The sequence below is a fragment of the Podarcis melisellensis genome (genome assembly GCF_964234715.1).
Source record: "Podarcis melisellensis genome assembly, chromosome: 10".
Taxonomy (NCBI): Eukaryota; Metazoa; Chordata; class Lepidosauria; order Squamata; family Lacertidae; genus Podarcis; species Podarcis melisellensis.
Window position 1 is genome coordinate 48,442,272 of NC_138542.1, and position 27,367 is coordinate 48,469,638.

At 46.3% G+C, this 27,367-nt stretch overlaps 2 protein-coding genes across 2 annotated transcripts in view; both read left to right on the plus strand.

Annotated features, from left to right (window-relative positions):
- SSTR3 (somatostatin receptor 3) overlaps window positions 1-27,367 on the plus strand; it is a gene marked incomplete at its 5' end in the record, with an annotated part of 238,607 nt that overhangs the window by 9,966 nt on the left and 201,274 nt on the right. The window lies entirely within an intron of this gene.
- On the plus strand, window positions 18,458-25,441 carry C1QTNF6 (C1q and TNF related 6). The gene is made up of 3 exons (XM_081929244.1): window positions 18,458-18,859; window positions 22,136-22,385; window positions 23,983-25,441. The coding sequence occupies exons 2-3, from the start codon at window positions 22,142-22,144 to the stop codon at window positions 24,528-24,530; spliced, it is 792 nt and encodes a 263-aa protein (XP_081785370.1). The 5' UTR covers window positions 18,458-18,859; window positions 22,136-22,141; the 3' UTR covers window positions 24,531-25,441.

A 27,367-nucleotide genomic window follows, 5' to 3' on the forward strand; every position in this document is an offset into this window, starting at 1 on the left:
AGGGAGGTAACAGAGAGAGAAAGGAAGGACTTCATAGTATAGTTGTGGACACAATCCATTCTGGGGTGCCGTTCGCACCCCGAAAAGTCTGCAACTAGAGCAACGCCTCTGTGCAAGGGCGGAGCACGATAGAGCACTTCTGTGCATGTGCAAAGCACGCAGAATGCTTCTGCGCATGCGCAAAATGCACAGAGTGCTTCTGCGTGTGCACACAGCCAGTGGCGTAGCGTGGGGGGTGCAGGGGGGGCCGGCCGCACCGGGCGCAACATGGGGGGGCGCGCTTGCACTCGCAGCTCTCTGCCCCCTGCTAAAATCCACGGGTTAGGGGGCGCAAATTACTTGCCTTGCCCCGGGTGCTGACAACCCACGCTATGCCACTGCACACAGCAAAACCCGGAAGTATACACTTCCGGGTTTGCCGCGTTCACAACATGAACCTAACGCAACATGAGGTATGACTCGTAGAATCATAGAATCATAGAGTTGGAATAGACCACAAGGGCCATCTAGTCCAACCCCCTACCAAGCAGGAAACACCATCAGAGCACTCCTGACATATGGTTGTCAAGCCTCTGCTTAAAGACCTCCAAAAAAGGAGACTCCACCACACTCCTTGGCAGCAAGTTCCACTGTCAAACAGCTCTTACTGTCAGGAACTTCTTCCTAATGTTTAGGTGGAATCTTCTTTCTTGTAGTTTGGATCCATTGATCCATGTCCGCTTCTCTAGAGCAGCAGAAAACAACCTTTCTCCCTCCTCTATGTGACATCCTTTTATATATTTGAACATGGCTATCATATCACCCCTTAACCTCCTCTTCTCCAGGCTAAACATGCCCAGACTGTACAAAACCAGAGCAATATGAACAGAAAAGCACTTACTTTAGACAGTCACACATTTGCTTTATTTGCTGAGGAGCAGGAAACATGCAAGAACAGGTCCTGCCATGCACAGTTACTTTGTTTAGAATGGTAAAGGTGCAAAGCGCCATCTTCAGCACTAGCCCAATGGTGAACAAGACTTCAGGCTCTCAGGAGCAGTCTGGTAAGACACAGAATTATGGACCTTCTCCCCAGTCTAGGCAAGAATAAGTCATCTCTTCCTGTTTTGCTGTACCTGCACAATTTATACTCCAAATTAAGTCCAGATGGCTGTAATTGACATATGTGCTATTAAAACAACAGCTATCAGTGCCAACATGAACATGAAGGATTGGGGAAACCAAACCATCAAAACTTGACACTTCCTAAACGGAGAGATTGTTTCTCCTCATTCCCCACTCACTGCAGATTCTTTAGAGATCTGCCTTTCAAGTGTTCATTGGCAAAACTTGTATTGCTTGCCAAGCCCATAAACTATCTTGAATTTCCATTCTTTGTTGATTTCGGAATATGAGTCTATATTCAGTTGTTCTCCCACACCCACACCATTGCACATCAAAAGTGGGTACAGAGGGGGGGTTCTGAATTCATGATGTGCTGTTGATGTAGTATCCCTGTTTTTCAGACATCATGTCAAATGCAGGAACATTGGGGAACAGGGTGAATGATATCAGAGGCAAGGCAAGAGGATGTGGTCCGAACTCCCTCCTGGACACATCAGGAGTATGAATGGAGGCAAATGTCTGAACAGGGCATTAGTCAAACACATAAACCTTCTGAACAGAAACATACAATGTGGGTGTAACTCATGACCTCCACAGGCAATGAATACGTTTAGTGTAGTGGCTAGAGTGTCAGACTAGCACCTGGGAGATCAGGGTTCAAATCCCCACTCAGCCATGAAGCTCATTAGATGACCTTGGGCCAATCACTGTCTTCTCTCAGCCAAACCTACCTCGCAGGATTGTTGTGGGCATTAAATGAGGAGGAGGAAGAGAACCACGTATGCCATTTTTGAGATATTTGAAGTAAAATTTGAGATATAAGTGCAATAAATAAATAAATAATCATAGATAGCATCCTCTATCAAAATTTTAATTTCAAAGGAAGACTCCAGCATGGAAACTACTGAATTGTAATCAATTTTAGCAACCCTGACATAGTGGATATTGGTCTCAATAGATCCACTCTATTGGGCTCAATCCAGCCCACTAAAGAGTGGAATTGTCTTTCTTCAATTGCTCATCACTTACATGGTTCATCTTGCCACTCCATTCATTCATCATGCTTGGCCACTGGTCAGAAGTGAGTTGTAGACACTGACCTACAAAAGTTTGTGCCACGATCTATTTATTAGGCTTTAAGATTCTACAAGACCCAGGTTGTCAAATTCTGATGAAAACGGGAGTGGAAATTGCCAGTGTTCACTTATTCGGCTCATGGGAGTTGTAGTTCAGCAACATCTGGAGGAGCAAAGTTTCCCACTCCCACTCCCACTTAGAAAGTTAAGGCTGCAATGTCTTTGCATGTTCACCAGGCAATAAACCCTTATGAACTCAGCAGTAAAAAAAAAAGCCCCAGATCAGGCTGGACAAGTGGATCCCACACTGTAACAGGAGACTGACACTGGGTAGGAACAAGCTGGAGGCCATTGCATGAAACCCCACTGGCTGTTCTGTTTGGGAAGAGGTGAGGAAGAATGAGAATTGGGGTGGGAATCTGAACTCAGGGTCTTCGTGGTCCTGGGAGGGAGCAAAGCCCAGCTGCCTTTTGCTCCTGCAGCTTGAACAGCCTTGAGAGTCGTGTCTGACTTGCGCACTGCGCAAGAGAGAGCTGCGATGGGGATGACGGCAGAGGAGCCTCACACACAGAGCAGCATTGGAGTTGCATTCTGGGCATGTCTTAGTGCATCTGTTTCATCCGCTGTGGAAATGGATTTCTCTCCCCCAATTCCAGGTGCAGAGTCGGAGAGACGAGAGGTTTCTTCAGACCCTGCAGGGGGCAAAGTGTTTTTCATTGCTGTCACACAGTGGCCAGAGCTGTAAGGCTTGTGGCGGACACACCAGCCCCTGCAGTGCCTCTTCCCAGCTCCTGTTTGATCACAGTCAGGTTGCAGAGGAAGAAGTACACACACACACACACACACACACAAATTCTAAAGGCAAAAGCAGCCTCTGCCTGTGTGCCTGCTGTAGAGGAAGAGAGGCCTTTCCTTTGCGACTCCACACACCTCGAGTTTCAGCTGGCCCACCACAGCACGGCCGCCCACGCAAACGACAACGACACACAGCCCTCCCATGCAAACAAGGTTCACCCACGCAGCACAAACGCCACGTACCACCAACACACACCCCCTCGGCTGAATGTACCCACTGCACTAATCAGTCACGTCTCCTTCCCTTCACAACTGCCTCTATAGCCCCTCAAGCCACGGCTGTGGCGTCTGGAGAGAGGGGGAGGGAGAGAGAGAAAAGGGAAAAGAAAAGAGACCTTTGCTGGGCTTTAAAGAGATTTGGAGAGAGAAGGAGGGGGGAAGCAGAGGAGGGGGTTGACTTGGCATAACGCGGGGCCTATTGCAAGGCGATGCATCTTAATCACTTGCGCAGGCTGCTTGCACACTCGCCATCATTGCGAGCTATCGTCAGGAGGAGGAGGAGGGGAGGCCTGGGCTGCCGGCAGTCTTGCTGCAGCTCCGATGTGGTGAAAAACCAGCTGCACACATGCACGGTACACGCCTCTGAAATGAGCAATGGGCTCCACAGAGCCAGAGCGGGCATGGAGCGGTTCATCTGCTCGGACAAGTGGATAATATGCAAATATTTGCTCACAAAAGCATGCTGCTCTGTACTTTCTCAAGCATAGGCTATGCTAGTGCCACACACAGCTTGCCTGCCCTCACACAGCACAGAGGCACATTACCCAGAACCAGTGCAAGCAGGCACAGATATGCGCTGTGTAGTTGGTGTGGCACATCGGGCATTGTAGTCCTATCTCTTCCCACTGAATCATTGGCACTGGAAGTTCCTCTTGCCACAGTTGCCTACCAGTCTCTTTTCTGTGATAATGTTGACTTGGTACATCTACTAGAATTGCCAACATTTTTTCACTGAACAGTTCCTGTGCCTTAAATACCTGGAAATTCACTACAACCCTGCCTCTCAGCATCTTCCACCTGAGACAGCTGCCCCACTCTGTCTCATGGTAGGGCCAGCCCTGCACATGACCACTCTCAGCCTACCACAAAATGAATCATGAACTACTGTCGTCGTCTTCTTCTTCTTCTTCTTCTTCTTCTTCTTCTTCTTCTTCTTCTTCTTCTTCTTCTTCTTCTCTGATTGAGTTGGGTTTTCATTGGCATCTGCCAGTAGCAGCTGGTGGAGCAGGTTGGGGTGGTGTTGCTCACCTGGTTTCCCAACACAGAGGCTGCTGTCAGTAACTGAGAGGGGCGAGGAGGCCAGCGTGGTGCAAGCACAGCTGCAGAGCCAACCCCAGCTCATTCCTCTCCATCTCCATAACTGGCAGCAACCTCCACATTGGGAAGCCACTTAAGCAACACCACCCCACCTGCCGCTACTGACAAACTCCTTCAGAAAATACCTATGGGACGGAATGCAAGTGGATTAACTTGGAAAAATAATAGGTTCTGTGTCTTACCATGGCATGCACAGGCCAGCTACTGTATGCCTGCAGTGCAGGCCTTGTGTGGGGGATAATTGTTTGTCCAGGTGCCCTGCTTAGCCAAGAACAGGTGTTTGCAAACTGAGGTCCTCCTGCACAGCACATCCTGTGACTGCTGTTCTCAACCACAGATGCAGCTGTTCCCGGGGATAACAATTCATTTGCTCACAGAGTGCGAACATAGTTTTCCACACCATTATATCCATGATCCCAAAGCCAAACCAAATCAAATAACTTGGGTTATCGCTCTCCATCTCCCCATTAACCTCAGGGAGTTTGCATTAGGCCTCTTATCTAGATATCGAGATTGTTTGCACCATCAGAGATTCAGGTGTTATTTCAAAGATTCTTATCTCGGGGTCCATATCCCAGCAACAGATCTTGCCTACACAGGTAACAGGGTTGCAACATGGTTTTAGACGCACATATCAGCCAGCTTGGATCGTGTTTCATTTCCACATGTTTGTTTACTTGTCATAGGCTTGGCCACTGTAGTCCGTGCTTTGCTTAACTTCCAGATGGGATTGTTGCAACACACTCTGTGTGGGCCTGCCCTTGAAGACAACTCATAGTCTTCAACTGGTCTAAAATGCAGCAGCCAAATTACTGGTTGCCAGTTCATTTCCAGAGCCAATTCAAGGTGCTGACATTGGAGTTTAAAATCCTGAATGACTCAGGCCCCAAATATCTAAAACACAATCTCCTTCCCTGCTGACCCTCTCAGGGGCTGAGGTCAACAGAAGGGGCCCTCCTAGTAGTTCCTCCACCCTCAGAGGCTAGGGGTGTCCTGGAGAGGGCCTTCTCTGTGGCGAGCCCTAAGCTGTGCAACCCCCTCACCATAGAGGTGTGTCAGGCACCTTCATTATACAGCTTCCAGAGGATGCTGAATACACACACCTCTTTACCCAGGCTTTTGACACTTGAGGTGTATATTTTTAAGACCCACCTTATTTTTATGATCGTAAGTTGTTTTTAATTGTTTTTAATGTTGTGTATTAATCTTGGCTCAGTCAATTGCAACTGCAGTCCTCCATATGTGTGTGTGTGTGCATATTATTGTGTGAACACTTAGCAAAGGAGAAAGGGAGGACCCTGATGTACTCAAATCTTGTTGACTTGCCATCAGTTCATTTCCATTTCTAATCTACACCGCCAATGGGGGGGTAATTGTTTTGTTCTCATTATGTATTTTTGTGTTTTCATCTTGCATTTTTATGTTGTGAACCAACCTGAGCTCTACAGAGGAAGGGTGATATATAACAAATTTAATCAATAATAATTGTTGTTGTTTAGTCGTGTCTGACTCTTCGTGACCCCCTGGACCAGAGCACACCAGGCACTCCTGTCTTCCACTGCCTCCCGCAGCTTGGTCAAACTCATGTTGGTAGCTTCGAGAACACTGTCCAACCATCTCGTCCTCTGTCGTCCCCTTCTCCTTGTGCCCTCCATCTTTCCCAACATCAGGGTCTTTTCCAGGGAGTCTTCTCTTCTCATGCGCTGGCCAAATATTGGAGCCTTAGCTTCAGGATCTGTCCTTCCAGTGAGCACTCAGGGCTGATTTCCTTAAGAATGGAGAGGTTTGATCTTCTTGCAGTCCATGGGACTCTCAAGAGTCTCCTCCAGCACCATAATTCAAAAGCATCAATTCTTCGGCGATCAGCCTTCTTTATGGTCCAGCTCTCACTTCCATACATCACTACTGGGAAAACCATAGCTTTAACTATACGGACCTTTGTCTCTGCTTTTTGCTTTTTTACCTTTTCTTTTCTTTTTAAGATGCTGCCTAGGTTTGTCAATCAATAATAATACTACAGAATAAAAGGAGGGCATACCCCAATTGACAGAAGCCAAAAGAAGCAGACTAAGAAATGGAAGGCATAAAGATAAAATGAGACCTCTGAGTTCTATTTTTCGTTGAGTGGGACAGGGGGAGTTTCAAACATAAGAATGAATGTAAGAAGAGCACCGCTGGATCAGACCCATGACCAACCTGATCCCTGAGTGGGGAGGTGGATGAGCCATCACTTGTCCCGAGTAGTGGCAATGGTAGTTGTGGCTGTGAGGGAGCACTCCATTTTCTATTCATGGATGCCATGGCCAGCATCCTCCCTTGGGCAGCTCAGAGCAGCTGCTGCAGAGTGGGAGAGGTGGGGGAGAGGCTGCTGCCACTGAGGCCCAGCCCTACATGATTCACTGGATCTAAGGGGCAGGCACAGGGCAGGGCCACCCTGGTCAGGATGAAAGGGAGAGCAGAGCTCAATAAGTCTTTTTGATGCTTTGTGTGTTCATGTCTAATCCTGCCCCTCTCTAAAATTTATTTATTGGAGCGTGCTTTTCTTTTCCGGAGAGTTCTTTTTTGTAAATCGACCAAAGAATAAAATCAGGATTAAGGGGTTTTCTCAGGATGGTGGAGGGTGTGTGTGCTGTGTCCCTCCTTTTGATAGGAAATGCTCTGTGGTGGGATGAGAAATGTTCCTATTTCCGTCTGAGGAATGTTGGAGGGTATGCCACTTGTGGGGGCAAATTTCATAGTTTGCCAATGCACTGTGTGAAGAAGTGCCTGTCCTGACCCTTCCGACATTCAGCTTCGCTGGACGTCCCAATGAAGTCCCCCCAACATGGGTGAATTCCCCACTTCAATATGGCCGCTGTAGTAGATCACACCTGCATCCCGCCAGTGGATCCCAGCATGCCACAGATCTTGATCACTGGGCTGTGTGCATGTTCAAAGAAGTCAAGAGGGTTGCCCTTCCAGGTCAAAAGCTGGTACCAAGTGTGGGGATTGCGTCGGTGAACTGCTTTGGAGTTCATGTCCTGAGCTAACAGTGTGGAATGAGGAAATTGATAGTCAATCCGTCCCCTGCACAACTCTCTCTCTCTCTCTCCATGCAATTCCCCAGCTCTCCTGTAGGAGGAGCCATTCACTCACAGAGGTCCATAATCCAAACACCAACAAACATTCCCCTTCAGCATTTATGCAATTCAGACTAAAGCCCTCCCTTCCAAGTCCAGAACCCATATCAAATAATATTTGAGGGGAAGGCTTAATTATCAGCCAAGATAGTAGATAGTAAAGAGCTCCTGGTTCATTTGGTATGTCTACACTTACAGACTTAAAACCGGTTTAACAGTCATCCCCTCTCTTCAGGGAACTGTAGTTCTGTGAGGGGCTACAGATTATTAGCTGAGAATTCTCAGTGACCTCACCAAACTACAATTCCCACAATCCTTTGGGGAAAGTCAGGATAGTGGCACTGCTATAATTTTTCAAATGGAGATGCACATCTAATATATGGGATGTGCCCCATTCCACCAGACAGGAAGCCATGACAGAAGTTGTAAAGAACGTGGTGAGGAAGAAGAGTCCTCCACCTCTCTTCTGTTCCACTGTCCAACAACTCTTACTCTTGGGTTTCATTAGTGGAATATCTCAGACACCCAACCCAGAAAGGTACATTGTCCCAGGGTCAAAATATGAGAATCCGAAATTTAAAACCTGGTGTACAAACTGGGAATAATTGTACTTTGCATCAGGCAATCCATCTTGAGACTTCCAAACAGCTGAGCAGCAGAGTGGAGGAAAGTAGCCAAGCTCCAGTCTGGCAAGTGAGCAAGTCATCACAGTGAAAGCCTTTAAGGCAGATTCACAATGGCACCGTGTCAGGGTCACCCATTTAAGGAGCTGCTCCACAGAAGAAATGCCCCATCTCGGAGACGAAAATTAAGTCAGCCTGTCGTATAAAATGGTTAAAATAATGTTTCTTGACTGGGGTGGGGGGTGCCCGCTATCAGGAAGAATTATTTCCACCTCAGTCACTTTGAGAAATAAACAACTTTCGTAGGCAAAGCTTGTTGGGGAGGAAAGGAGGACTTCCATATTGCGCCCCAAACATACACTTCAGAGCAACGCCAGTCAAGGGCCACATCCACACTATAGATTTGAAGCACTATTATACCACTTTAAAAGGTCACAACCTCTCCCAAAGAATCCTGGGACCTATCGTTTGTTAAGTGTGCTGAGAGTTGTTAAGAAGCCCCTATTCCCCTCACAGAACAATTCCCAGAGTTCCTTGGGAAAGGGGATTGACTGTTAAACCACTCAGGAAATGGTAAAGGCAAGCCCAGCCAGTAATCTGACTGCTGCATTTTGAACCAGTTGAAGTTTCTGGCGTGTCTTCCAGGGCAACCCCACATCTCAATAATCCAATCTGGAAGCTAACAGAGCACAGAGCATTATGCCCAAGCCATCTCTGTCCCAAAGAGATCATAGCTGGCAAGCTAGCTAGGGCTGGGAATAGGCACTGAAACCACCAACACCACCTGGGCCTCAAATGACAATTTTGGTTCCAGGAATACCTCCAAGCTATGAACCTACTCCTTCCAGTGAAGTGTAATTCTACCCAGAACAAGCTGTCTTCCTACCTGTCAGGGACTGGCTGGACACTGAGGAGTGTGGCTGGATTCTGATGAGTGGGCACTGGGAGAAGAGGGGTTGGAGACTGACTTGGAAGAAGGGAGCAGAGATTTGAGGGGAGCCTGTAACAGCCAGTAGATGAGAGTCAGAGGCAGGAGAAGCTGCAGGACTGGAGAGAGAGGAACAGTTGCAGGAGATGGGGGGAGATAGGTCAGGTTGGTGGAGAGTCAAGGGCTTCCACACTTCCTGCTCCTGTCTCCATCTTTCCTGCTCCACTGTCTCCCAGGAACAGGAGAGGATTGAAGTGGGAAGTGGAATCTTTGCCTGCTTGCACACAGCTCGGATAGGGCAGATACATGAGCTGAGGTTGAGGTGGGGCCTCTCTGTTGCTGCAACTGCCTCATCAGGTGCACACCTAGGAGTAGCTGAGAGATGTAGACCAGCCTTTTCCTAACTTGTATGTGTAGTTTTGGGAAAAAAGAGTTAAATCCTCACTCTGGGCATTCCGTACCTGACAGCGCTGCAACACCACCTCCTGGACTCACTACCTTGGAACATATAACACCTGCAGGGCTGTCTTTAGCATATGCGCTGCTGGGGTGCAAAGATCTGCCAGCACCCCCAAATTGAGTTTAGCCCCCAAATTAACTTTTTTTATGCTTATGTCACACACCATGCTTACACCTTATCTCTTGTTTATGAAAGAAAGGGGGGGGGAAACAAACTTTTTTATTTGCTCATTTATTTACAATACACTTATACTTAAGTATACAACACCACCACACTTAAACTTATACAGTAAGTATTGTTTAGGCACCTACTTAGGAGAAAGATCAGTCGTGTCAAAGGTGCCGCTTGTGGGATGTGAAACACAAGAGCAGTCAAGTACAACATTCCTAGAGTGAACATGTTTACACATGGGGAGGAATGTTTCTCCAGCCAGCTGGTAAACTTCCTGTTTCCTTCTGGGCTGGGACAGACTTCCTCTGCATGTGGCTAGAGGTGGGCGTGGCCTCACCTGTGCAGGTAATGACAAAAGCACAGGGCACGGCAGCCATCTCTCTCTCTTTGACTACATGCATCGAAGAGCAACATCTGCTTAGCCAAAGATGCTCTTTTGGCTTCCAGCCAAGAGAGGACAGAGGCACTGTCTCCTTATGGGATAGTTTCTAGGTGTATGTTACTTTTCTAAGCTAAGTCTGTCTTCTGGGATCTGATTGTAAACAGAATGTATGTAAACTCTTTTTATACTTTTATAGAAGACTGTGTCATGTCTTATCTTTTATAAGGGAATAAGGGGAAAATACCAGGACAGTTATTATAGAGGCTTTAGCAAGCCTGAGCAAACACATCCGCTGCAAGTTTAAAAAGGAGACTGTTACTCTGCTAAATTGCGAACTTGTTTACACAAGTTGGAAAGGCTATAATCAAACAATATATCCTCTCCTGCACCCCTGAACATTCCCACACAGCTGACTCCGCTGAAGAATAGCAGCTCAATACAATTTGTAACATAATGTTTTGATGTAAGAGTTATTTTCGCATGCACGGCACCGTTGAGAATGACAAGTGCCATTGTTGAGTCTGACAAACGCCACTGTTGTGAATGACAAGCGCCACTGCTGGTGCAGCGTGTCATTGGTAAATGAGTGCACAATGTTGAAAGTCCTTTAGTGAAACAGTAGGTATACATTCGGTAACACCTAGGTATAAATGTATTTTCTTTTTCTAGCTTGATCAAAATTATTTATTATTTCATAAGAGAAAGATAGTTAAGAGCTTAGGCGGCTTCAGCAGCGGGCACCTGGTTCCCCCCAGAATTCGGCACCCGGGTGCCCTGTACCCCTTACACCCCTGGGTAAAGACAGCCCTGAACACCTGTGTATTTTCAGGATTCAGTTTCAATTTATCCAACCATCACAACCTCAAAACACCCATCCAGCACCCAACCAATGGTGGCTAGAAGCAGCTAGGAGCTAGGTGGAGTCATAGATCTAAAAAAAAGTGTACACTTGCACATGCTCACCAGCTTGAAATGCTCATTTGGGGCTTCTCAGAAGTACTAAAAGGCAAGAAGTGGCCAAGAGGAGCACTGGCCCCAATGGCACCCACCTGAGAGGTGCTGAAACTGAGCTCAGGCTGAGAAAAGCACAGCATACACTTATCTTCGATTTTAAGAACCCTGTTTGGTTTAAGAAAAGATTTTAAGTGTTTAAGAATGCATCCATTCAACAAAAAGCATGAAATCTGCAGTTGTTAAGATGCCTTTTTTATGTTCATGCCCCACAAGAAGTAAACACATTCTAGTCTCACAAAGGGCATTTACTTACAACTCCACCTGCCCCACTTTCCCCCTTGATCTCTCTGCCCCAGTCTTCTTACTTTGCAAACAAGGAGCCAGCACTGAAGCTGGGGTCAGTGACATCTCAAACTTCGAGAAGATATGCATGCTTTAAATCAGAATTCTGGCATCCAACCTCTCATAAAGCTTATCTTGTAAAGAATAATATTTTGCCCGTTTAACAAAAATTTACTGTGATTATAAATTGTAAACCTTTTACTCTGGAAACCAACCCCTTGTAAAGCTTATCTTAAGCTGCAGAGTGAAATCTTGGGCATGTTGAACCAAATCTAAAGCCAGCAAAGTAATGATTTTGGATTATCATGACAGGTTTTACATACTTTCTCTCTACTACTTGTGAATTCTAGAAAAAAATATATTTTCCAACCACTTGCTGGGTAGGTGGGGGTGAAATTAAGCCGTTCTGAAAAATGGTGGGCAGGGAGAAAATTTGCTGAAATTTTCAAGAGATTGCTGCTTACCTTACTTAAACTCAGTGGCGTAGCGTGGGGGGTGCGGGGGGGGCCGGCCGCACCGGGCGCAACATCTGGGGGTTAGGGTTAGGGGGCGCAAATCCACGGGTTAGGGGGTGCAAATTACTTCCCTTGTCCCGGGTGCTGACAACCCACGCTAAGCCACTGCTTAAACTTAGAAGGTGGTCACAGGGTTTTTATATATCCCACACACACACACACACTTGTTTTTTTCAAAAAAGGAATTGTTGCCCATGGCTTTGTTGCATGCAGCACTACTTCTGTTCTGCTGCAGTTCCTCTTCCACCAAAAATGTTATTCATCTCGCTGTCCAATGAAGTAAAATTACACAACTGACCTAATTAATTATGTATCTTATCTGTAAGTCCTGGAAGACCTGCTCCGTGCCCTGCAGGTCTTTTTCCCACCTGGCCAGGGGGCGGGGGCAGAGCCTTCACTGACTCCAGCTACAAAAGCTAAGGTTGCTGAACAGACTCTTGCACTTTGGTATTGTTTAGGGAGATTTATTGCAGTTGTTTTTTAAATCTTTATTTTAAATCTTATTGTGATTTATGCAAAAATTGTCCAATTGGTTGTGTATTTTTTTAGTGTTTTATTTCTTGTTAATGACTGCTTTTGTTATGTTGTAGTTATGTATTTTTTTCATGTTTGTAAGCTGCCTTGAGCATGGAAAGGTGGCATACAAATAAAATTATATATATGTCTTTTTCTACCCCTATTCATTTCAATGCAAAGGAAACATAACGTAAATGTGGAAGGGGAAAACAATCAATTAAGTATCGTTTGCAGACTGAAATCAACAGCAGCAGCAAATACCAATCATATTCAAAAGATTGATTTCCATTCCAGGCATGGAATGAATAAAAAAAACTTTAGCAGTTTCTGTTCCCGTGGCAGTTTTCATCAGAATTCTTCGACATCCCTGCCCATGATCGAGGCTTTTGTGGTAAAGACATGCTGTCAGATATTAATAAATAATAATAATAGTGTGTTGTTGTTGTTTACTATGATTTGTATTTTTGTGTTTTTATATTGTAAATCACCCGGTAATTCTTGGATGAAGGGCAGTATAGAAGAAGAAGGAGGAGGAGGATGAAGGGCAGTATAGAAGAAGGAGGAGGAGGAGGATGAAGGGCAGTATAGAAGAAGAAGAAGAAGAAGAAGAAGAAGAAGAAGAAGAAGAAGAAGAAGAAGAAGGAGGAGAAGGAGAAGAAGAAGAAGAAATAATCTAGAGGTAAGTTTTCTCCCCATCTATGTTTTGTTTTAGCGGAGTGCTATCCAACTTGTTTTTTAAAAGCATCATTCTGTGCTTACTTTTATCTTCCTTTCTCTGCTTTGCTTTCTTTGATTCCTGTTTGACATGCCTAATACTGAATTATCAAAAACTTTGTAATGGATTGAACAGGCCTCCACAGATTATCGGCGGATGACTGTTCCATCCATTATGAAATGTTCTGCAGTGCCTTTCTCATTATGCATAAAGTTCCCTGGGATTTTTGTCTATTCCGAGAGGAAGTATCCTCCCTCATATTGTATTTTCCTTCTTTAATTTAGAGTACATCCAGATGCTGGGGAAAGGGATACATTGAGCTTCCTCCCCCCCCCCCTTTGAATCAGAATTGGTCTCTGGTTCTCTGGATTTAATGCATAGCCCATACATATGGTAGTTTCATGGCTAGCTTACCACATTTTCCCTACCTTCAGAGCAATCAACTTAAGTCCCTGCAAGAAGCATGCACGAGTGTTAGAATATGTCAGGGTGATCTAATTCTTTTCTTTGTTTAGCCTGTGCCATTTCATTTATTTTTGCACTTTCAGAAACGAGTTGGAAAATTTGATTAGCGATAACACCCTGTTAAGATATGGTGCTCACATTTAAGATCTAGACATGATCTGAGACACGTCTTTACAATTATCACAAAAGCCTTTGAGGATACAAATAGCATCCACTGAGGGGATCTAAGTGGGAAATTTCCTCCAAATGAAAAGACCATTTTCAGAGGAAGGGTTTTCCTCAGAAGTGCAGCAGGAGCAGAAAAGTTAAATTCCTCCTCACCAAACCTGCTTTTGGTCTCAGTAATTGTTGTCATCACCCACAGCACCTGTTTTTTGTACAATTAAAAAAAAAACAACCATGCACATTCACCCCCTCCCCGGGTGCAAGCAGCAGGATCTTGAAATGTAATCTTATCATTCCACTTGCTTATACCTTTACATGGCTACTAAAGCCTGCAACCCTGCTTGCCAACCCCCTACCATCCCCCCACATTAAACCCCTAGAGCTTCCACTTCCTAAGCTCAATTTTCACCTTCCCAACCTCATTTCTGAAGCCGCTCTCTCTTCTGCAGTCCCACTTTGCACCCATTTTCACCCGCATATCCATGCCTCCTCCTCCCTCTGTGTGCCTCCCTTCTCACTTCCATACCATAGCCTCTGCTCTTGTGCAAGCTGCCTTTTCTTTGGCTCCCCTCCCCTGCAAATCTAGGATTCTGATCCTCCAATTGGGGCTGCGTGACAACAGCATTCCCTTTTTATGTATATAGCAAGATTCCATTGATTCCCCCCCCCCACACACATACACACCCAAGTTTAGAGGCTCAGCATGAGTAATGTCATAAGCAAACTGGGTGCCCACTTCTGAAACCAAAAGTTGTGCTCTGCCAAAACCTATCCTCCAGTTTCTCATCGGTTTTCTTCCCTGTATGAAAGAAGCTTCCATTTTTTCTGCATCACTCTCAGGGCACTAAATAATTTCTTTAGAATTTCAGCACAGGGTTTTGTGTGTATTTCACTTTCCCAGCAAACATTTCTCAAGCCTCTCTGCAGGCTCCCCAGCTACCTGTGCTTCCTGATCTGAAAAAGCCCTATGGTAGGAGTTACCTAACAATGTCTTTCCCCTGGGCTTTGGTTGAAACATGGGCACCTTGGGAGGCTGCAGAGTACAGACCGCTGGGGAAATGCTTTGTAGTGTGAAAGGAAGGACACTCACAAACACCCCTTGGTCACTTTGAAAGTAAGGAAAGGGCAGCAGCAGCAACAACAAACCCCACACCACCCATGGGGATGCCCCTTTGGTTATTTATGAATGCAATTTCTCCCTCATCAATTGATGGAGAATGGTTTGGGGAGGGGATGCAGGAGACATTGTTTTAACAGCACTGCCAAGAGGTGCAGCTCCGCTAGACAAGAAGATGATTCAAGGGTCATTTTTACCCTAACGTTGAAAGCCTAATTGCAAAAGACGGAATATGGCTGTATGCATTCAGCAGGAATTCTCTTGGAAATGGCAAAGTGTGTGTGAGAGAGAGGGAGGGAGGTGGAGAGACAGAGAGAGAAAGCCAGGGACAAGCAGAGGAAATGGGGAACACAATAAGAGGAATGATACCGCCAGCCCTCCTCCTCTAGACACATTGGGGAATTCCTTAAGGAGCAATCAAAGCATCACAAGAGATGGAATGACCTAGCGAAGGACACAGGAAGACCAGAAGCAGAGCTGGGATGGCTACTTGGAACATCATGGTTTGTTCACAGCTTCACATCTCAGCCACCATTGGCTGGGGAGGACCACACTTGCTCCAGGGATGCAAATAAAACCCACTCCATTTTCAGAAATGGCTTTTTATGATAGAATTCAAAGGCAACAACATCCCAGTACCTTCCGTTCTCCCCTCCCCTCCCCATTTCCTTCTCCAGACTTTCCGTTTGCTCCTCTGTGCTCTTTGCTTTCCTGCCAAGCTGTGAGAAGCAACCCAGATTTGGCTACAGCCATCTCCAACTCCCTAATCTAAACAAATGGAAACAATTTGTCCGCTCCAGAGCCTCATGTTAGGCATCCTCCAGCTTTTCCTCAAATAACTCGAGAAATACAGTAAACCTGCTGATGCTGCTGTTCTGCCTTCGGTGGGAAGCAAGCAAAAATTGATTCCCTTATATGCCTCAGCCAGGAACGGACCCACCAAACCCTCTCACTCAGTTTTTGGGAGGAGAAGCCAGGAAAGCCTCCGGTTGGGATTTCCAACTGGCCAGAATGCGATTCTCTTTGCTTGTTGCCAGAACGGGAGGGTGCAAAGCCAGGAAAATCAAGTCCAATTTAGCACTTAAGAGAGCATACATTAAATGTTACCATGCACTTGGGCCCTTTAAAGTATTGCACAGCAGCAGCGGCTGCCTCTACCCGGAAGGCTGTCGGTGGGAATGCTCTGCAGCTCTTAAATAGGTTGTGCAAAGAAGATGACTGGCACCATATTGTAGGGAGCACCCAGGGAGACTTGCATTTGTAGGTGTTGGTCTCTCTGTTATCAAAGAAGACAAGTTGTTGACAGCCAAAAGCAGAGCCTGCACCATGAACAACGCAGGAAAAGAGATCAGAAGCTGCCTTATACTGAATCAGACCATTGGTGCCTCTAGCTCAGTATGGACTGGCAGTGTCTCCCCAGAATTTCTTTCCAGCCTTACCTGGAGGTACCAGGGATTGAACATGGGACCTTCTCTATGCATAGATGCTGCACCACTGAACTACAGACCTCCCCCAATGAATGCCGTTTGCGCAGTTTTCAGTGGGACTGCAGCGCTGATAGAAATTATTCTCATTTTTTCTTTAAAAAGAGAGTATTATCTTTTTGAATATATCAGCTGGATGTATACATACACACATTTTTATTTAAATTGCATTATCTGTTGGCTATTTCAATACTACTGCTGTTACTAATAGATTGGCTTATTGTCATAGTAACTTAAATCATTTCCAAGACTTCTTTCCCAACATTGTTGTAATTTGTTGTTTGATTTCAGCACTGAATAAATTTCTGCCAACAATCCAGAGAGTCTTTTATTGTCACACATGCTTCCCACATTTTTAAATATAATACATTATCTTATACAACATCACTCTAGCCTATGCCATATATTTTATTTCCAGTCCTCTACTGGTGGAAATTCTTGTTTCCTTCCATTTTGAGCCATTAATACTTGAGCAATGACAAACATATTGCCTAGCCTTTCCTGATACTTATTATGAATTAGCCCAGCCAGTCTACCAAATATGATAGCAAAACTGTGAGAACTATTACCAGCTTGCACCCCAGATTACTTTAACTGTACACATCCAACATTAAAAGGTGCCCAATCTTGATCTCCAACAGGCTATGTTATGAAAGAAACAATTCACACAACCTTTGTTTCCTCCCTCACAACACCAGGACCTGGGTTAATACAATGAAGCTAAATGGTAGAAGATAATGGTCCAGTAGACCTTAGTAGCATGAACATGAAAGTTCATACCAAGAACAAACTTAGTTGGTCTCTAAGGTGCTACTGGATATATATATTTCTACTGCATTTGACCAACATGGCTACCTACCTGAAGGTACAAGATAAGAGCAGTCAAAACATAGTGCGTAGTTGAACTATGGAATTCACTGCTACAAGATGTTGTGTTGGCCATAAATCTAGATGGCCTTAAAAAGGCATGAGGGAAATTCCTGGATGAATCATAAAATTATAAAGTTGGAAGGTCCTCCAAGGGCCATCTAGTCCAATGGCCTGCAATGCAGGAATCTCTACTAAAGCATCCCTGACAGATGGCCACCCAACCTCTGCTTTAAAACCACAAAGGAAGGAGAGTCCACCAACTCCCAAAAGGGGACCGTTCCACTGTTAAATAGCTCATATTGTCAGAAAGTTCTTCCTGAGGTTTAGTTGGAATCTCCTTTCTGGTAACTTGAATCCATTGAATCCTATCTTCTGAAGCAGAAGAAAACAAGCTGGCCCCATCTTCCACATGACAGCCCTTTAGATATTTGAAGATGACTATCATATCTCCTCTCAGTCCAGGCTAAACATGCCCAGCTTATTCAACGGTTCCTCATAAGGCTTGGTTTCCAGACCCCCTAATAATCTTGGTCACCCTCCTCTGCACAGGTTAGAAGCTGTCTTTTATTGAGTCAGACCACTGGCCCACTTTGGTCAGGATGAAGAGGCATCTAGCAAGTGAGGCAGGGAAAGGCCCACTCATTTGTCACTATGGTAACAGAGCTTACTCTATAAGATGCTGATGGGTACTTAGGTGAGTGGCTAAGGCCATGATTTTAACAAAGGAGCTGGTTTGAATGGTTCAGCAGGCTTCCTCTTATGGATCCTAACCTTACATACATTGGATCACAGGCCTAGATGGTACCCACAGATATCATCCAGAACAAACCCTAGAACCATAAAATTGTAGAATTAGAAGGGACCCCAAGGGCCATTTAGTCCAACCCCCTGCAATGCCCATGTGAGGATTGAACCCATGACCCTGGCATTATCAACAACACGCCAGCTAAGCTAACTGCCAAATCCACAACAATATTGTGGAATCTGGACAGGAATATGAGCTGCCACACCGGCCACCTAGTTCACCTTCCCCACTGTGATGAGCTGTTTCTAAAGCCACATCTATATCTAACAATTAGCAGCAGAAAGTGTTGTGCAAATCTTTCGGAGTGAGGCATCTCCTCTTGGGCTGGTGATGCTAAGATTTCACAGAGACTGAATTCACCTCGGTTCCCGATTCTGGCACGAAGGTCACCATCTATTTCTGTTGTTCAACAGAGGACAGGCTGCAATCCCTTCACTCCCTTCCCTGGACTGGGGGCCCAGTCCGCCTGCGCTTACTCCCAAGTAGACATGCCTCCCTCCACCCTTTCTCTGGCTCTCACCGGGCCCAGCAAAGGGGCCGGGATGAGCAGGCACGGAGCCAGGAAGGAGGCAGGATCTACTCTTTTTTTGCAGAGGAAAGAGTTAACGCGGCAGAAACCTAACACCCGCTGGAGCCGTAGAGCCCAAACGCGGAGGGGAGAAAGGGGACGGGACGGGAGCCTCGCAGGCGGGCTGTGCCGGCGGTTTGAGTTTCCTCTGCCAACAACAAGCTATTAAAGACATGGGACTCCGGGCTGGCTTGGCTAGCAGAGGGGATCCAGTGTGCAGAAGGGACTGACCGGCAAGGCAGAGGAGCGGAAACTTTCAGGGATTTTAAAAGAAGGCGGCGGCGGCGGCGACGCGCCACTCTTCCAGGGTGAGCCTGCTGGTGGGCACGGGCTAGGTGTCCCGGGGGAGGGATCCAGGCAGAGAAGAACTCCTTGGCCTTCCGCCCCTTTGCAGCCCCCCGTTCCCTCCTCCGTGTCACCTTTGCGCGCGCGCGCGCGCGTGTGTGTATGCTTAGGTTGCAAAACTCCAGCCCGGACTCCCCTAATCAAACGCACATGCCTCGGCAGCAGCAGCCTTTGCCTTCCCCTCGCGCTCCAGCCGTGCCAGCCCCTCCGCCTCTTCTGCAAGGCTTGCATATTCCTGCTTCCACAGCCGCTCTGCAAACTTCCAAAGGGGTGGAGGGTCAAAAAACCACATGGATCTTCTTCTTCTTCTTCTTCTTCTTCTTCTTCTTCTTCTTCTTCTTCTTCTTCTTCTTCTTCTTCCTCTTCCTCTTCCTCTTCCTCTTCTTCTTCTTCTTCTTCTTCTTCTTCTTCTTCTTCTTCTTCTTCTTCTTCTTCTTCTTCTTCTTCTTCTTCTTCTTCTTTCAAATGCAAGGGGTGCTGCCTCACCAGAGGGCAGAAGTCAGCTGCCTTTTAGACAGTTTTCCGAAACGCACGCGAGGCAGGTCTTCACAGGCACGGTTTGCTAGAGCGGAAAAGGAGCTCTTCTCTCCTTCCCCATCCCTAGCAGAAATAGTATTTTTTAATTTTTTAAAAAAATGTGCAAATGCCCTGTCAAGCAACAAAACTTCCCTTTGAATTAGGTTGTTTGGTTTTTGTTCTAGGTGTTTGTTTGTTTGTTTGTTTGTTTGTTTTGCTCCAGCTTTCCTTCCCATTTTGCAGATCACAAAACCGAGGCAGGCTATTATCTGGAGTTCTCAATTGCACACATGTGCAGACTGAAATTAAAGCATCCTTTCAGATGTTGGGATAGGGTGGGCGCTGCAGACAAACTGCCCCGCCTAAAAATGGATAGGGGGAAGGGCTCATTGGTCCAGCATCTCACGGAGAGAGCACCTTTGTTGCATGCAGAAGGTCCCAGGTTCAATCCTCTCAAGCATTTCCAGGTAGGGTTAGGAATGCCCCCTGCCTGAAACCCTGGAGAGCTGCTGCCAGTCCGTGTAGACAGAACTGAGCTAGATTGACAGATGGATCTGACTTGGTATAAATCAGCTTCCTATGCTACTATGTTCATAAGATTTAAACACACACATACACACCAGACTTTTAACATTTCTATTACTACTGAGAGTTCATTTTTAGAACAGAAACTTTCTGCCAAGGAAGAAAGATCAGTTAACAATCTAAATTCTGCCTTCCCGACCGGATGAGCTGTGTTCATCCAAAATGCTCCCTGAATGGGAGGGATCTTTCAAGATCACTATAAATAACACTTATCTCACTTAAATCATCCTGGAGGGAAATATCCCCTTGTAATTACTGTGATGTCTGTAATCATGGCAGGGGGCTTAAGAATGGTGGTGAAAGGGGGTAACGTAAGGAAGTTATTATATAAGGAAGGTGTACATTAGCACGTATTATTGTTTTCCCGCTTATGCTACCTTTCTAAAGGTAACATGATAAATTATAGGAGCAAGACTAAATGTAATGTGGAAGGTCTGTTGATAAGATCTCTTTACGTCTTCTGTTTGGTTAAAAGCAACTGCTGGAGGAGGGGGAATCTGGATTGCAAGGTGGTGAAGAGGGACTACCCTTCACACCCGCAATCAACACCATTTCCCCATCTTAAATGAAGATGCAAACAAACAAAAAAGTGAAAGGGACATACAGGAACAACAATAACAATGCCTGATGGCAGCTGTAAATCAGAGAGACTTAACAGCAGGGAAAGTTAATCTCCTTCTCCTCTATTGCTGCAACCCTGATCTGAATCCCACTCCTATGTGTGCTTTTAACTGAAGATAAAGGACTCTGAGAAATCCATTCACAGACCTTCGACATCACATCCTGTTCGGCCCATAAGTAGCCTGTAGCCTCTTGCCCTTATCAAGCTTTCCGTTGGCCAGTGAAGGAATTACTGGTTTTCAGTTGTTTCTTTGACGTTCCTGGAGATGTTTCAGCTCTACCACATGTTCTGTGCAACCAATGGAGTGATCCTGTGCAGGTCCACTCAAAAGAAAAGGTCCATTGAGGACATATGCAGAAGATTATGGCCCACAGGAGCTATTCATCATCTCTGAGTGCAGAAGGAACAACCGTGTCACTTGCTGTAAAGTAATGTACCATCTGTGCAAACAGGAAATACCTAGAAAGAAGAGAGAGAGAGAGAGCGAGAGAGAGAGAGCGAGAGAGAGAGAGAGAGAGAGAGAGAGAGAGAGAATCATCTTCACAGAGGTGCTATATCAATGCTTTCAGGTTTCAAAACCATGACTGACAACCTCTAATCATAAGAGAACAATACATTTGGTATTTTAAGGTGGCTTGAGAAGTTGGGTTGTATAAACTCTTACAGTGGCGGGGTGGTACTCAACTAAGTCTTTACTTAGAGTAGACTGAAATTAACAGACTTTTAAATTAGTCTACTCTGAGTAAAAACTTAGTTTTTACTGTAAGACATGGGTAGGCAAACTAAGGCCTGTGGGCCAGATCAGGCCCAATTGTCTTCTGGATCTGGCCTGAGGACAGTCTGGGAACCACTGCGTGGATCGCCAGCATGCACGTTCTTTCCTTCTCCCTCACAGGGCAGCGGCGGCAGCAGTGGCGCCGGCGCCTCCTCGCTCCCTCCTCCTGGCTTCTCCCCGCCCTGCCTAGAGAAGGAAGGGCTTTGTTGGTGCCAGCAGCAGCAGCACTTGAGCAGCCGCCATTTTAAGCAAGCCCTCTCCGGAGCCCTTTTGTGCGCCACTCATTGTCCCCCCGCCGCCGCCAGCCCCTGCCGCTCGCAAGACACAGACAGGTAAGCAGCCACGGAGGCTCATGGTGCTCTTGCATCATTTCTTTTTTCAAAATATAGTCCAGCCCCCCACAAGGTCTGAGGTACAGTGGACCAGCCCCCTGCTGAAAAAGTTTGCTGACCCCTGCTTGTAAGAGTTTATCCAACCCATCTCCTCAAACCCCTCAAAATATCAAGAATGTTCCCTCATGACTAGAGGCACTCAGCCATGTTTTTGAGACCTGAAAGGACTGATATAGCACCTCTCTGAAGAGGATTCGCTCTCGCTCATCTTTCTTTCTGCTTGCTTGCCCTACCTTCTCCTTGCTTCTGAGGCATTTTTAGTCACAGAGAATCGTGGTCCAGAGTCTCCCTGCCCTTTCACATCCTCTTGATTTCAGTTCCCTTTGTGTTTCCTTCTCTTCTCTGCCAGGTCACTATGGAAACCATCCAAATGCAAGTACCTTTGGTCTTCCTTGTACTCCCACTATTTGTATTTGGTGCTCCCGCTGATGCGTCTGGCCCCCAAGAAGTCACCGTCACCTCAAGCAGTTGCAAACGTTGCTGTGATTCCCTGGATACACCTGGCTCCTCTGAGGCCAGTCCGGGCAGAAACAGTCCCCACTCCTTGCCGTATATTATTCCAGAGGTGCGTCCATATATCAACATTACCATTCTCAAGGGTAAGTGTATATTCAGCTGCCACTCCTCTCCCTTCATTCTTTCCTCCCAGCTTCACCTCAGTGCCTAAAATCATATTTTAAGCTTCCCAATGGGCTGGGGGATGTACTTGAATTTTGCCTGTTACTTTGTAAACTTCCGTGTGAAGTGTCGTTACTATATACAGTGGTACCTCGGGTTACGTACGCTTTAGGTTACATATGCTTCAGGTTACAGACTCTGCTAACCCAGAAATAGTACCTCGGGTTAAGAACTTTGCTTCAGGATGAGAACAGAAATTGTGCTCCGGCGGCGCAGCAGCAGCAGGAAGCCACATTAGCTAAAGTGGTGCTTCAGGTTAAGAACAGTTTCAGGTTAAGAACAGACCTCCGGAATGAATTAAGTACGTAACCAGAGGTACCACTGTATACGCTTGTGTGTATATAACATATATAGAAATGTAATTTGAGTGGTTAATGTGCAAAGCAACTGGCCATTGTGCACATTTACCAGGCCTCATGGAGATCACATAATCCTTCCATGAAGAGGAAAATGTCCGCATTTCCCGGTCAATCAATGAGGCTTGTTGGGGATTATGCATGCTGGCCAGAGAATGTACAAAATCCAATCAAGATATGCACATTTTCCAACGTCTGTTGGCAATTAGGCATATTGACTATGAAAAGTGCACAATTTCCTATTCGTGAAAGGATTATGGGTAGAATTCAATGTCACACTAAGGCCATGTTCCATCAGCCCAAGCTTTTCAGATTGCCAGATAAAACAATCTCCTCCACCCCTGCACAGTGTTCAGGGTATGTGTATCCTGACCATACAAAGAAGAACTGGGGAGGGTATGGAGGGAGGAAATGTTGGTGGGGGGAGCTAGTGGGATTCACTGCCCTGGCTTTCCTAAGTGCAGCAACCCAAATGAATCTGACCCTATGTGAACATGCTCCGTGAGACCCGATGAATGTGCACAACGGTCAGTCGTTATATTATAACTTCATATTAACCACTCAATTCACATTCCCCTGAATATGTACAATATGATTGTGTATAAGTGCGCTTGTATGCATGTGTGTTTCTAAGCCCAGTACAAGCTTGTTTGTAACTAAAGTTGCCTATAAGTAACATTCCTCAATGCTGGGTAAGTTGCTCATCTGTCTGTAATGGAACCATAAAAGTTCAAGAAATGGCTCCATTTGGTTAGAAAAACCTGAAATCAGTTCAGGCCCAAGACCAAAAGTTATTCTCTTGAGGCCAAATGCAAAGCAGACAGAAGTTGCCAGCCTGCAACTAATTGAGGAAAGTCTGCCTAGTGGTAGCATATGTTTTACTTGGCTGCAGCCTCCTATCTCTGAGGGCTTCCAAAGACTCTCCTTCTCCAGCTGTCCTTGCATGTGGGACATAGCTGCTGCTTTTGCCCCGCCTTCCGTCACAGATCTTTCCCCACAGCCCACCTCCTTCGCTGGCAGCTGTGTCGCCCTTTTATCACGATGACTGCCAAGGATGCTGCACAATGCATGGAAACACATTGTAAGGGAGGGTTCCAAGCCCACCCACCAAACCATGGGTGCCCATAGCCTTTGCTTTCTCTTTCTCTCTCTCCCCCCACAGGAGATAAAGGAGATCAAGGAGAACCTGGGATTCCTGGGAAATGGGGCAAAGAGGGGCCCCCGGGTGAACGGGGCACCCCGGGCCCGAAGGGCAGCAAGGGGCAGATGGGTGCCCCCGGAGATCCTTGCAAGCACCAGTACGCGGCCTTCTCGGTCGGCCGCAAGAAGGCGCTCCACAGCAGCGAAGGCTACCAGGCTTTGATCTTCGACACGGTCTTCGTGAACCTCTACAGCCACTTTGACATGTTCAAGGGCAAGTTCTACTGCTACGTGGCTGGCCTGTACTTCTTCAGCCTGAACGTCCACACCTGGAACTTCAAGGAGACCTACATGCACGTCATGCGGAATGACCAGGAGGAGGTCATCCTCTACGCCCAGCCCAGCGACCGCAGCATCATGCAGAGCCAAAGCCTGATGCTGGAGCTGCGGGAGAATGATGAGGTCTGGGTGCGCCTCTACAAGCGAGAGCGCGACAACGCCATCTACAGTGACAACGTGGACATCTACATCACCTTCAGCGGCTACCTGATCAAGCCCAGCCTTGAGTAGCTGCTTGCCTCTCAAGCACCTCCGCTGCCCTCCTACGCATTACTGTAACACTGCCTGTAAGCTGCTGCAAATCATACACAGAAGGACTGGAAGCATCTGAAGAATGCGGGGCCATTCGAGAAGACCATTTCACTAGAGAATTAAGATGGAAGAAGGGAAATGTTTTGCTAACCAATTCATAAGCCTGCTTCAGACAAGACCGTGAGGTTAGAGCTGGGGTTTCTAGGTTATCTGAAATATTCACACCTGCAACCCCAGACATTTCCCTCATGGGAATATTGGTGCATGGAATTGGAAAGTGGTGCTTCCTTACTGGAATGCCCTAAGTGCTCTTGTTGTACATGAAGGACACAGATGGATTGAGCAGTCTCAAGTGAGTGACATCTTCATATAAATTCTAAGCTAAACACACCCCGGCAGCCACTATTTTTGCACATGAGTTCCCCTGGTGCAATGGGACCTTCCTCTCCAAAATCTGGTTGGGAGGGTCAGAAGAACCCCCAAAATAGCTCATGCAGAGAGGGGAGGCAATTCTGCCTTGCAAGCAGAAATGCTTTCTCTGATGGAGCAATTGCCATAGCTCGACTCAGAATCCCACCCATTGTGTGCATGCCATGCTCATCTCTGAACAGGTTTTGTAGCTCTGTAGGCTGAAATTTAGATCTCTTCAGTAGGCTGTGCACACAAAGGTCAGAATCCAGCCCACAAATTGTGCATGAGATCAATGGGGCTTACACAACTGTGAACTGGATCGTAGCCTGTGATTTTAGAGCTTGTCAGCTGAACAGTCATGGTTTAAAATAGGTGTGTAAAAGATACAGGGATGGGTAAAGAAAGGAATGGTGCAACTACCTTTTTTGTAAACTTCTGTTTGCCATTGCCATGCAAGGACATTTGCACATATGGGGAACATGGGCAAACATCAAAAGAAAGAAGGCTTTTAGAGGGAACATTTTTTCTGGTTCTCATAAGTGAGACCTGCACCTATGTACAGGCAATGATCATTTTGCATGGGGGATGCTTTCATGACTCCCCCCCCCCATTGACAGAGCCCACTCCACCCCATTATATCCCCACCCCCTTTTGCAGCCATTTCCAGCTTGCAGTGATACACATGTGCACATTCATGCATGCTTTAAAGCGCTGTTGCGTCTACTACACTGTAGAGTGCTTTTGTTCAAGATTCCAACTAGCCAGCCCTACCCACTTTGAAGATACTCCATTCCATGCCCTTATTTCCTGCTTTTCCATTCCACCCCTTCCATCAGTTAGTCAGTATTCTGTGCCCATTGAGCATGCCCAGTCCTTAGGGTTTTTTCCTTTAAAAAATGCATACCTGTGCAAACCTTGGGTCCCGGTCCCACCCCCAGCTCTCTATAGCTATCACTTTTTTGAGTATTGAGGCTGCTCTTTGCTATACACCATGATCCAAACAAAGATAACGAATTCACTATTAATAATATATAGCACATTAATCCTGGGTTGCTTTTAAAAAAATGAAAGTCATATGGCAGGCAGTGGCACAGCACTGACAAGCTCCTATTCCTGCAGGCAATTCATCAGGAAGCAGTCCGGGATAGAGCAGGGAATGGGTAGCTGTCCATCATAGGAAAGAGACCATAGCTCAGTAGTAGAAAGCCCCAGGTTCAGTTCCCCATGTCTACCTAAAAGTAGCAGAGCTGGAGACACCTTGTCTGAATATTTGGGAAGCTGCTGTCCTGGAAATAGCCAGTCCTGGACTAGATGGACTGACTCGAGAGAAGGCAGCTTTAATGTTCTTCATCAGAAGAAGGAGTAGCAGATGATTTTTCTATTCACCTTGTACTACCATGTGGGCACAGTAGGTGGTAGCCCCCCCCCCCACTGTTCCTTGTCTTATGCATATCCAGCAAGCTGCAGCCAGTTTAGAAGATAGCAAAAGCAACAACCCTTTTCCACCCACTGGCAAGCTAGTTTCACTCATCCAGAACTCTGCTCCTCCTGTGTTATATAGAGATGATGTTGCTGATCAGCCTTACAGGGATTTTGCCAGGACTGCAGATAGGGCTGGGCAATATCTGGTTTTCAACATCATGATATATCACCAGCTAAACATGATGTCTGAAATAAAGTTGGAGCTATCTAGAGGCATTGGCTGGCTTCACAGTTTTTCCTACATTGTAAATTTCACATACCACACACAAACACATCATGATTCGTGATACATCATGATTCACAGCCAGGTCAAAAATTATGAAACCAATATCACAATATCGGTTTCAATCCAGTTTTGGACAATGTATTGATATATTGCCCAGCCCTAATTGCAGAGATACTTTGAGTAAAGCACTCTGAAGTTTCTAAAGGGCTATGTAGTTGGCACATGGCTGTGCACAATGTTTAGCTTATAGTTTTTATGCACAAGCTGTGAATCTGCACATGCCCCACCAAGCGTACTTGCTGCCTCTCCCACTGCCATGTGGCCAAGTGTGCAGAGACAGCAGATAGGAAAGCAGAGCTCTCCTTCCAAATTGACAGGTCTCTCAGGGGGCAAAGGGCTATGTGTGGGCAGACATTTTTGCTTTGACCCCCATGGAGAGCCCTGCAGAGCAAGGTTATGAGAAAGAGTCAGGAAAGGGGGCTTTCTTCAGATGGGGAAGTCCGGGACCGATTGGACAAGGAACCAAATTCCTCCTCTCTGCAAGGCATAAACGGAGAAACCAGCTGTTGTATATTTGCAACGCGTGGCGTCCCTGTGTCTCTCTAGGGAACAGCAGGAATTTCTAGCACTGAATCGCTTCCAGACCTGAGCTCTGAATTCCTCGAGCCTCTGCCTCCATTCCAATGTCAGCAGAACT

What these genes read in the sequence shown, in the direction of transcription:
- C1QTNF6 (XM_081929244.1), top strand. Translation starts at nt 22,142, where the DNA reads ATGGAAACCATCCAAATGCAAGTACCTTTGGTCTTCCTTGTACTCCCA. An exon ending in CAACATTACCATTCTCAAGG is followed by an intron (nt 22,386 to 23,982) that starts GTAAGTGTATAT and finishes CTCCCCCCACAG; the next exon opens with GAGATAAAGGAGATCAAGGA.